We start from the raw sequence: 12,141 nt of genomic DNA, 5'->3' as shown, positions 1-12,141 counted from the left end.
GGGTTACGCTTGCATTAAGAGTGACTTGGGTCTTCCAGGTGGGACCCAAGTGCAGTGGTGGGGCAGGGGCTAGCAGCTCCAGTGGCAACCATGGTATACAGCGTTTTCTCGGTGCCTCTGATGGTGATGAGCATGTTCTGGAGCATCGTCGGCCTCCTGGTGCCCTGGTTCATCCCTAAGGGTCCCAACTGGGGAGTTATCACCATGTGGTGACCTGTTCAATTTGCTGCTATCTCTTTTGGCTGATTGCAATTCTGGCCCAACTCAACCCTCTCTTTGGACCACAGTTGAAAAATGAAGCCATCTGGTATCTCAAGTATCACTGGCCTTGAGGAAGAAGACCCGCTGCCCACTGCTCAGCCATCAAGGTCAGGACATGAATTCCTCTAGATGTGCAGTCACCTCCACACCTGGGCCACCTTTCTTGGCTCGCCTGCTCTGGCCATCAGCTGCCTTAAACACGCACACCACAGTTGGCCATCTTATTCTCCAGTGTAGTATTTTCCTGTTAGATTTTTTTACACTTTGATGAATTATATGCCTCCTTAATCTAAACTGTGCTGACGCCATCAAATGTTTAGGCACTCCTCTGAGACAGAAGGTGTTCTTCTGGGAAACACGGCACTCTCCTTGGGACCTGTGGATCTGAAGATGGCTCCTGCCTGCTCATGACATGGGAAGCAGTGACGTATTTAAAAGCTGTCACAAGACAGTAAGACGCCAGTGCGGCAGCCAGCAGAGCTGAAGGAATTCCTAAGGGTCATCTGGTCCCAATCTCTGCCTTCGGACAGGATCAGGTGCTTTCTCCATTCCGTTGCTGAGGCAACTAAGGCCTAGCACAATTGAAAAACTCACCGGAGTCATACTGTTCTGACATCAAGGGTGTCAGGAGTGTGGGGCAAAGGAGACTAGCACCAGGTCTCCTGAATGGCTGGAAGTGCTCCTTTTGTGGCTTTTGGCCTCCTAGGGCTGGGGAGTGCCTGGCTCCATATAGGGCTATCAAGTAGAGAAACAGGGGCTTGAAAAGCATTCTTAAAGCACTCAGTCACCAATGTGACCTCCACATCTGGTGCAGTTAAGCCCTTTTTGTGGTGGGGATGGTGTACTGTTTTTTGTGCGTTATCAGCACTAGCTTTACATTGTGTGGGCTGATCACACATTGAATGTGTCGTTGAAAGAAGACAACATGTGCCTGGTTTCTCTTTGAAAGTTAAGAGCTCAGGATAATTTGTGGACTTTCAAAAAAGTGTTATTTCTTATGCATGAACTTTCTCTAGACTTCAGAGACCACAAGTGTGACATTTCGTATTATCACACATGAATTTTAAAACAGATAATGGATGGTGTATACAACCTACTGACATTTTATTAACCTTTTAAGCCACTAAGGATTATGACAGTTCTGCTCCCAGCCTTTTCCTGTTAATAGCAGGCCAGGCTCTGTCTTTTCATCTTGGAAAGTGCCTGTGTTGCCTTAATGCCTTAGTGCCTATTGGATGCCAGGTTTTTTTTATGAGTATATGAATCAGTGCTGAATAATTTGTATATGGTAAGTTCGGTGGCATCTTCTACAGAATCTGTACTTGTGTTGCATTTGGTCCAAAAAGTGAGCAGAGTGCATTATGGACAGTGTTTTGGCTCAAGTACCATGTGGATGCCTGGATTTAATACTTGCAACCAGAAAGAAGTTAGAGGATGAGCCACTGTTAGAAGTTCTGGCAGCTCTAAGGAACGTGAATATAAAGCAATAGAAGCCTGGGGGGAAAAAGAAAGAAAGGAAGCAAAGTAAATGTGAACAAAATAGATTTTGAATGGTAACCAGCTGTCATGCTACCTTCTCTTTCTCACCCCCCCGCACCACCACCACCCAGAAGGATACGGGGGCTTTAAAAGGTCACCAGTGGAGGGCATGTATGGGAGTGGGGTCGGGTGGGGGGGCAATGGTAAGATATGTACACATATAAATTTAAAAAATGGAAGGGAAAAAATAAAGTGCAGCAAAACAAAACAAAAAAAGGTCACCAGAGCTTATTGAAGAACAAAATGTTAAGAAAAGCCCTTGCCTCTGCTCTGGTGTACACAGTCTCTGGAAATAGTAAAATGTTTCTTTTCTTTCCCTTAAAGCTACATGGCTTGAGTGTTGTACATGGAATTTACAGAATTTCCTAAAGTTGAATATACATAATATATGACCATAAGCTGGAGGAGGATGAGGATAGGGAAAAGATACAAAAAAGTTGGTCACTGTTTTCTCCACTGGGATTTTTCTGAAGGCTGCCTTCAGATCCCTTTTAACCCATTTCAGACATCTTTTGATATAATTTATATTTGACTATATAAACATAAGAAAATTGAGCTTATTCACACATCATTTTCAAGTTCATATTTAGTTATTAATCCAATTTATGTCACTTCTGTGTTTTTCCTTTTATATTCTTTCAGGAGAATTTAGCAGATAGTAAGTAGGAAGATAGGTAAAAGGAGTCAAAGCCCCAAGAAATGTTTGCTGAGCTATTAATATAAAAAATAACTTCTGGACTCAGACCCTAGACTTTTCATTGTATTTCTGGCTCTTGGTATGCTGTCTTCAGTTTACTATTTTTGGATCTTAAGGCTTACGACTTTTAGTGCCTTAAGATTAGACTTTTTGTCAAGCCTGAAATCATGCACGTAGGTCTAATGTGAAGAATTGTATTGAATTCCTGAGGACCAGCGAACCTCATTTAAATCAACAAGGAAAACTCTGATATTTGTGGTAAAACCTAAAAGAAGAATAAGTTAAAAGTCAACAAAAACCTAAGTAGATCCTGCTCTCTCAGAGTACTGTGTTGACAACTGCAATTTAATGGTCCACAAGGCTCTCGTGGTGTGTGGACTCCACCATGACCAAATTGCTGGAGTGCTGGTTCTCAGTGTCACCCTTGAAAGGGTTTATAGCACACAGTGCATCCAAGTGATAAACCTAATAAACCCAAATGGAATGCTTAATGGTTAAGTGAAGTATCTAGAAAAGGAGATCCTTTAACTGTGCGAATCAGTATCAAGTACCTTCTGATCAGGAGTGTTCCCAGTGAGAGGGAAAAAAACACAAAAATGTTAACAGATGAAGACCAAGTTGTACCCATATAAGCAGAATTTGGAGAGTAACTAGACAAAAGTTATTATTGAGACCCTTTTGATTCTCATCCTTTTTAATCTCTTAGGAGAAATCCCTTCTGCAGATGGTTCCTTTGGAGGAAGGCACAAGTGAGAGACCCCTTCAGGTCCCCAAGGAGATCTGGCTTCTGGTAGATCACTTATTCAGATATGCCTGCCACCAGGTAAGTGAGAATGTGCCTTCTCTACAACTTTGGAAGGTAGGTGAGTCCAGTGGGAAATGATCATACCTCACATTAGTCTAGAGCTTTTTTAAAAAAAATTTCTTTATTGATTACTGTGTTACATATGTGTCCTTATTCCCCCATTATTCCCCCATAGTCCCCTCATGCCCTGACCCCCTGGTGTCTGTGTCCATCGGTTAGGCCTATATGCATGCATACAAGTCCTTTGGTTGATCTCTCCCCCTTACCCCCACCCTCCCTGAGTTTTAATGGTCTGATCTATGTTTCTCTGTCTCTGGATCTATTTTTTTTAATTTCTTTATTGATTAGGTATCACATATTTGTCCTCAAGCAATCCCCCACTCCCCCACTCATGCCCCACCCCACCCCCATTGTCCTTGACCACTGGTTAGGCTCATATGTGTGCACGTAAGTCCTTTGATTGATCTCTCCCTTTTATCCCCACTCTCCCTTTGAAGTACAGCAGTATGACCCATGGCTCCTTATCTCTGGGTCTGTTCTTGTTCATCAGTCTATGTTGTTCACCATTTCCCCTAGATGAGTGAGATCATGTCCTACTGGAAATATAAGAATCAAAAATGAAACAAGCAATAATCATTATGCTGAAAGGCATATGAATCAGTCTGTAGTGAGTTTCTTTCTGGCCACCAGTTCTTTTGAGACCCAATTTCAATGTCAAACAGTTCCTTATGTGTACATGTCAGCAATGATATTTCAGTTCTGGATGGTGGGCAAATGGTGGTCTAGACCTTTTAACTGTCCCAAGATACCTCCACACAGCAGCACTGTCAGATCGTCTGGCAACATGGATGTAGCCCTATTGACAGACATGAGAGCTAAAGCTTGCAGGTTAAGTGATTTACGTAAGACCAGAGCATAAGCGTAGTGGCAGATCTGGGTCCTGAACTGAGTACGCCTGTCTCCCGACTGTACATGCTTTTCCCTGAACCACTGTGTACCTGAGTCTGTTACACCTGCTTTTGCTGTCATGTAGGCATTGCAGATTTTAAAGTTTAAAGCAAACTTCAAACCCATTTTTAAAATTTGATCTTCATTTTTCTTTTAAATCCTATCTAATATGCTAGTCACCCCCAACCTATTTTCCCCAAAAAGAGAAATCCCTTGGGACCAAAAAGAGCGGCAAGGTTTGCTGTGGACATACCATCTACTCCTGTCCCAGCATTCCATAATACAGGTCTCCCCCACTATCTGGAGCATTCCTATGAAAACTTTCATTAAGCCAAAATGGTGTAAAGTGAAGAAGTAATTACCATTAACTTATAGGAAAATATTTTTGAATGTTCCCAGACCTAAAAAATGACCTACCAAAGCATACCAAATAACACTAACATACAGTAAAATCAGGAATGCATAAACAAATGGAGATAAAGCACAGATACTTACAGGCAGTTCAAAGCTATGGTGGCTTAATGCTGAGATGCTGATGCTGGGTGTGGTTTGTGGGGAAGGAGACTATCCAGGCCACTCTCATTGCTTGGGTGTGGGATGCCTGTTTAATAGCTTGCTTCAAAACATACACTGAATGCTATTTTTGTTTTCAGAAAAGCAAAAACTTGTTTTCGGATTGCTTTCCGTTAGTGAAAGCAAGTACTAGCATAGTTCTTTCAGAAAAGTAAAGTGGCATAACATGAGCTTTCAGAAAATGAAGGTACCTGTATCAGTGTTTGAATGTGGTTCTACTGTTTAGACTCTTCTACTTATCAACATGGTAGAAGTGGGAACACCTGGTTTCCTGATCTAGCCATCTAGTCCAGTGGTCAGCAAACCGAGGCTCGTGAGCCACATGCAGCTCTTTGGCCCCTTGAATGTGGCTCTTCCACAAAATACCATGGACTGTGCGATTGAAACTTCATGGTCCATTCACAGAAGTCTGTTTTTGACCTGGGTGAGTCTATTTTGAAGCAGTGGCGTTAGAACACTCAAGGGGCCAAAGAGCCGCATGTGGCTCATGAGCCGCGGTTTGCCGACCACTGGTCTAATCCTCTGCCGTATCTGGTACTGGCTAAAACTTTTGAAGATAATATTCTGGTTTGAAATAAGATTTTACACAAATTATACAGATGACAGAGAGAGCAGGCACCATTGTCACACCTCCATTCCTAATCATGAATATGCACACTGCTCTCCTGATCCCTGGGTGGTCTTCAGAATCTTGGGATTATCTTGCTTTGTTCCATCCCTTGTGACTTCTTTGGTAGGAGGATCTGTTCCAAACCCCTGGAATGCAGGAAGAGTTACAGCAGATCATAGATTGCCTGGATACCTGCTTTCCCGAGAAAATCCGTATCCTTTTTGACAAAGGCTTAGGAAGCTGGATGAGTACTTGGCCAAACTCTTCTTCCCACCTACATCTGATGTTTGTGCTTCCATCTTTTCTTTATATGTGTCTTTTGTTGTATTTTGTATTGTTTAAAGTATTACAAATAGTAGTACATATGTCTCTTTTTCCCCCATTGACCTCCAGTCTCTTTTATTATAAGGTAGTCATTGACTATACAATTGTTTCTCAGTTTCTTTTAAGAAATTTTGACCTTTCTTTGTATCAGACTCTTATTAAAAAGAATAAAGGGTAAGTAACAATGACTTTGTAAAATATATTTTTATTGATTTCAGAGAGGGAGAGATAGAAACATCATTGATGAGCTAGAATCACAGATCAGCTGCCTCCTGCACGCCCCACACCAGGCATATGTCCTCACCAGGAATTTACCTGTGACCAGGAGGTTCATAGGCTAACACTCAACCACTGAGCCACGCCATCTGGGCAATAATGACTTTTTAAAAAAATATATATATATTTTATTGATTTTTTACAAAGAGGAAGAGAGAAAGGGATAGAGAGTTAGAAACATCGATGAGAGAGAATCATCGATCAGCTGCCCCTTGCACACCCCCCCACTGGGGATGTGCCCGCAACCAAGGTACATGCCCTTGACGGAATCAAACCCGGGACCTTTCAGTCCGCTGGCCTACGCTCTATCCACTGAGCCAAACTGGTTTTGGCACAATAATGACTTTTAATAAGTACAGAAAATAGGACCCAAAGCACTGGTACTGTTCTGCTTCAAGCAATTTATCATTCCTGCCACCACATGTCCTGTCACTATGACAGGGAGGAGGATGGGGCTAGTTTCCGGGCCTGATACAGTGTGGATTGTCATTCTGCAGGCTATATTCCCCTGACTCTAAAGTTGGCCCAAACTTCCCAAGAGTCTGATAAATTTTGTCACAACTCAGCTACAGTGTACATGGACAAATAAAATAATCAAGCCCCTATTAGGATCAGTATGCCCTGAATAAGAGGAAGAGAGCAGTTGTTGAGAGGAGCAAATCAGGTGTGTCCTTTTTCCTGCAATTCCTTTCCCTTAACTTAAGTCTATCCAGCTGGCAGTAATCATTCTGTGGCTGAAGCTCTCCTCATTTTCCTGGAAGCCCTGCCAGAACCTGTTATCTGTTATGAGCTGTATCAGCGATGCCTTGACTCTTCTCAGGATCCCCGGGTTTGCAGACAGGTAAGTTTTATTGCTCTGAGGATGTGTTTGGGGCAGGCTCCCCCATAAAGAAACCATTGAGTTTACAAAACCAGATGAGTAGCCAGGTACATGGTAAGACAGGTTTGGATATGTTTTTCATGGCTTGCCACCAGCATTGAGAGTTGGGACCCTTAAATTTTAGGTTGTATTGTTTCCTATTATATTTTGCACCCTCTTCCAGTTGGCCCATTGAGTAGGGTAGATACCTCTACTGTGGCATGAGCTTATGGAAGCTGATCATACATGGGATTCTGGCTGACACTACTTGTTGAGCCTTCTTTTTATCTGCTTGGTGTAGCAATAGCTGAGAATACCTCTGAATCAGATTAGTGAGTATTGGGAGGAGCTCCCATCCATGCTAAATTACATGGCTGAGAAAACTATTCAGCTTGACAGATGCCAAGGGTACCTGTCATTTTCCCATCATGAGGAAATGAGAAAAGACAAGATTAACACCGACCTGCTTGTGATGTGAGGTGTGCATGTGAATGTGTGATGATGGCATGGCCTGGTCATTGAGTGGACAGGGGCCAAATAGTATGACCATTCTGACTTGGAAATTATTAATGGGCAGGTACTGTGTTGGTCATGAGTAAATCAAGGAGGGTTGTGATAGATGAATGGGGTCCTGTAAAGATTGGATTATAAACTACTTTTATTGCAGCCTTGGGCTCTTCTTACTCCCTTCTTCCAACTGTTCTCCTCACTACCTACACCTTTTTTTTTTTTTTTAAAAAAACAGGTGATTTCTCAGCTTCCAAGATGCCATAGAAATGTTTTCCGTTACTTGATGGCATTCCTTCGAGAACTCTTAAAATTCTCTGAATACAACAATGTCAGTGCCAACATGATCGGTAAGACTACCTAATAAGAATGGCCAGAGTGGATGTTAATCAGAATGTCCAGGCACAAGATAGTCACTTCCTTCCCACTGCCCCTATCTTCTGACCCCCACCCCCATCCCTGAGGCTTTGCTGACAGGAGATTTTCCCTTTTCTTTCTCATGCCCTGTAGCTACCCTCTTCACAAGTCTTCTCCTAAGGCCTCCACCTAACTTGTTGGCAAGACAGACTGCAAGTGACCGCCAGCGTGCTAGCCAGTTTCTCTTGGGTTTCCTGTTGGGAGGCGATGAAGACCAATAAGCCTTTCTCTTAACTACTCTCCAAGCTTCTGGAGGTGGAAGATCTTGGACACCAAGTATTTCAGAGTGATTTGCAAAGTCATGTAACAGGAAGGGTCTATTGCAGAATGTTGTGGCATGAAAAAGGAAGAGTTTCCTAATCCCTCCCTTGCCATATCAGTAAAATACTATTAGACTTATATTGCCAAGCCAAAGTTACCATATTTTGGTGTTTTTGTGTTCTCTCTTTATAAGACAAAGAGTTCTGTATTTACACTCCTTTTCCTGGGGATGTGTTTATTGTCCCTGCCCAGTTGTCATGATTGTCCTTAGCACCCTAGGCCTAAATTCTGTGATGTTCCTGTTCTAGGCCTACAAGCACTACTTGGTGTTGCTCAGACTTGTGTGTAGTTCTTCTTCTAAAGCACTTTTTCCCTCCCACCCCCTCTTTGCACTCTACTAGTGCTATCACATCGAAGGAAGTCAGAGTGAGGCTAGTGACTCCTTGGGTGTCCCCAACAGTGAGTTAACGTTCTACTTGTTTTTATTACATGCATTTGTGCATTTCTACTACAGTGGTATCCATATGTCTCTGTAACATTGGCCTTTTCATGGATCTGCACTGAGTGGAACCATATTCTCTTGTCTCAGACCTCATTTTGTAGCAGAACTTTAGAGACTATTAGAAATAACATTCCATTGATGTGAGAGAATTAGAGTGGAAACTCTTTGAGTGTTCACAAGTGAAAACGTTCATGTTTGACAGGTCCTGCTTCCTACTATCCCTTCTCTTTTTCAAATTTTACATGAGAACTATGGGAGCTATCTCCCACTTTGAAACACTTACACCGCATTAAAAAAGCTAGTCTGCACCTCAAGCAGGCCTTTTTGGAGATATTTCTCCCCCCCCCAACCCGAAAGAGTACTGAGGATTGAGGATAATTCTGGGAACCTCTGATGTACAAGGGGTCAGTGTCGCCCCATCCCTCATCAAGGCTGACTGCACTGTACAGCCAGCTCTCTTTGGCTCCCAGCCACTTAGTTCAGTTCTGTTTAAGAAAGATTGTGCAGTGGGGCCAACTAAGCACCTTTCTCTGCCACTCAAGACAACCCTCTACACTCTTCATTTACTCAGTCTCTCAAAAAAAAAATTTTAATCTATGGCAGTTGGCAAACCAGCCACAGACTGCAAAACTACCTTATACAGTGGCTTCCTTTTGGTTTTCTTTCATTAAAACCACCCTGAGTTAACTTATTCTTGCCTGTTACTATTAAACCCAAGGAGCCTAATGAACAGGCATTGTGTCCAGTGTTAGGCATTGACTCCTAACTTTGGCATGTCAAAGGAGAGAGCCGAGAGAAACAGCACAGCTGAATGGTTCTCCAGTTCCACCATCTAACTTGAGTTTTTTGGGGAAAGAAAACATTCATATGTTGTAATAGACTGGTTAAACCCTTTCCTGTCTGGGATTTATGGTACTAAGAATCAAATTATTGGTACCAAATAGCTGCAGATCTGATAAGTTAAAGGCTAGGTGTTGGTGTAGTCAATGGAAGATACTGAACAAAACACTTTTGTCATCTCTACTAGGCCAGAAAGCAATTATAGGTGAGGCATATTACAGAGGTGGGGCAAGGTCATAACACAAAGATAGAGCAGTGCCTGACCTGGGAACTGTGTGCAGCATCCTAGCTCTTTCCTCATAAGGCAAATGCACTTAGTTCATTGCCTCAGCCTTTTTTTTTTTTTCCAGCTCTGGTCCTGAGATGTATGCATGATTGAGAGTTTTAGACAATCTCTAGGTAGGGGAGACAAGAAATAGAGCAGACATAATAGATCTGCCTCCCTATGGTACGTCTAGCACCCTGACCTCTGATTCCTAAGTACCTCCAACGTACAAGTCCATAACACCTATGAAGTAAGGAGTTCAGATCTGTTAGGGAAGGACTGCATCTTTGGTTTTAGGGAAGAAACAGGTCAAACTTATGTGGTAATGTTGCATTAGTCTCCCTTTCACAGTTTTCTGATTCTTGTTCTGTAATTGTTACATTTCTCAAACATGTTTTGGTCACTAAGCAAAGCTGCTAGTGGGATTCTGTATTTTGTGTCCTCTTTTTTTTTTTATTATAATTTATTGCAAAATTTTTTCTGAATAAATATATGTTGTGTGAAAAATCTTAAGTGTGATCTTGGTGAGGAAGAACTGAGGAGGGAGCCTTATGTCCCTGGGTCCAGCTGACTGTTGCAGTCCCCACAGCTATGCCTATACTGTCATTTCCTGTCTTACAGAGAAATATCAAGAGTTCTCAGTATATTTGCCCTTGGACAGGAGAAGCAGCTGCATGTTTTCAGAGGCTAATAAAGAAGTCAGTGCTTTCAGAGGCTAGCCAAGGATCCTCGTTTTAACCCTGGGGAGTCAGGCAACAAAATAATCCTGTTAGGAGAAGGAATGTTGATACTTACTGCACTTAAGTGTCACTTCGGGTCATATCCATGAGCACTCCAGGCCCAGAAATCTGACAAATCCCAACATATACATTTTGCAAGAACCCAGCTGTCCTTGCCGACATAGCCTCAGTAGTGTCAACATAACTTCAAAAGAGCCTGTTTTCACATAATTCGTTTTGCAACTTTTGAAAACCAGTTTTGAGCTTTTATCTGTTGGGGTGACAAAGTCCATAAATTCAATACTTGGGGGAGACTAATATGAGCTCTAGCACTTTGAACATTATGCCTCATTCCCCTGCTATCTCCATTATGAACTTGCACATTCTGACTCCATTTCCTTTGATACTAAAGAGGCCTCAGCTGGAGGTTTCTTCTCAACCAGAGCCTCTTCCAGTTCCTTTTCACTGTGAGCTTGACCCTGATGAATGTGCTGACTCAGTGTTGTCACAAACAGTGTTTCTAGCTCCACCCAACGCCTTGGCAGAAGAAGGTGGAGTTTTTGTTTTGTTTTTTTGGGGCAGTGGTTCCCCCCAGTGGATGGAGACTGACGCCCAGCAGTTTTTTACACAGCAGCAGGCAATGTGACGGGACAGCCTCAGTGACTGCCTTTCCAGATGTTAGAAACTGCAATCCCGGGCTGCTGTTCCAGGAGAACCATTAGGGCCTTTCTGACTTCAGGGCAAATTAAAGACCTGATTCTTGGTGCAGTCTAATAATTTAAAGCCACACTCTACCTCCTTAAGTTTACAAAGTGTTACAGAGAAAACCTTAGGGATGATCTAATCCAGTTTCATTGTTCTGATGGGCAAAGTCAGGCTCAGAGGAGACAATGAGAAACTTAAGATCACTTAGGTTGCATGTGAATGATTGCACAGTATATACATACCCCCGCTACCCTCCCCCCGTAAAGCATGACGTACAAGATTTTACAAAGAACCTTTCAAGCAAAGCAAAGAGCGAATGCAAAGGTCCTGAGGCAGCAAAGCATCTTGCCATTTTTAGGGGACGACCAGGCAGAACACAGTGTGGGTGAAGGGGTAATGGGTGAGAGGTGGGCAGGGGCTTGATAGCTCCGGTCTGAGGGGCCCAGGGCAGGAGGCTGCCTTTCATTCAATGTGCAACAGGAAGCCATGGATAGCCTTACTCAGGAGTGACATGATTTATGCTCCTTCCCCTAACCTTAATAATAGCAATAATAGCCGAAACCGGTTTGGCTCAGCGGATAGAGCGTCGGCCTGCAGACTGAAAGGTCCCAGGTTCAATTCCGGTCAAGAGCATGTATCTTGGTTGCGGGCACATCCCCAGTGGGAGGTGTGCAAGAGGCAGCTGATTGATGATTCTCTCTCATCGATGTTTCTAGCTCTCTGTCCCTCTCTCTTCCTCTCTGTAAAAAATCAATAAAATATATATTTTTTAAATAATAGCAATAATAACTAATAACTAGAACTATCACTTATCCCAGATGGTATATTAATACATTTTACCTCACCTTTGGCCTTGACAACCACCTTATAGAATACTACTGTATCCCACTTTCATAGGTGAGTTTCAGAGAGACTGATTAACTTGGTGTTCAGCTAGTGGCAGACCAAAATATGATCTCAAACCAAAACTTGACCCTTAAACACAGCCACTATCTCCTCAGCTTGAGTGGAAGTGAGGGTGGGGATGCACCTT

General features: G+C 42.8%; 1 protein-coding gene across 4 annotated transcripts in view; it reads left to right on the top strand.

The window, feature by feature from the left end:
* OCRL (OCRL inositol polyphosphate-5-phosphatase) overlaps positions 1 to 12,141 on the top strand; it is a 101,023-nt gene that overhangs the window by 42,915 nt on the left and 45,967 nt on the right. For 3 of the 4 annotated variants that reach the window (XM_084870711.1, XM_084870710.1, XM_084870709.1), the window contains 5 exons: positions 3,204 to 3,320; positions 5,561 to 5,645; positions 6,747 to 6,874; positions 7,638 to 7,749; positions 7,910 to 10,191. In XM_084870711.1, coding sequence (XP_084726837.1) covers positions 3,204 to 3,320; positions 5,561 to 5,645; positions 6,747 to 6,874; positions 7,638 to 7,749; positions 7,910 to 8,037 — 570 coding nt within the window. In that variant the 3' untranslated portion in view covers positions 8,038 to 10,191. Of the gene's footprint in view, positions 1 to 3,203; positions 3,321 to 5,560; positions 5,646 to 6,746; positions 6,875 to 7,637; positions 7,750 to 7,909; positions 10,192 to 12,141 lie in introns of those variants that run through there. The other variant, XM_084870712.1, reaches the window with a different exon arrangement.

This window comes from Pipistrellus hanaki, assembly GCF_964339955.1.
Source record: "Pipistrellus hanaki genome assembly, chromosome: X".
NCBI lineage: Eukaryota > Metazoa > Chordata > Mammalia > Chiroptera > Vespertilionidae > Pipistrellus > Pipistrellus hanaki.
The sequence above is the reverse complement of the archived record's forward strand: the minus strand, read 5'-3'. Positions and strand labels throughout refer to the sequence as shown.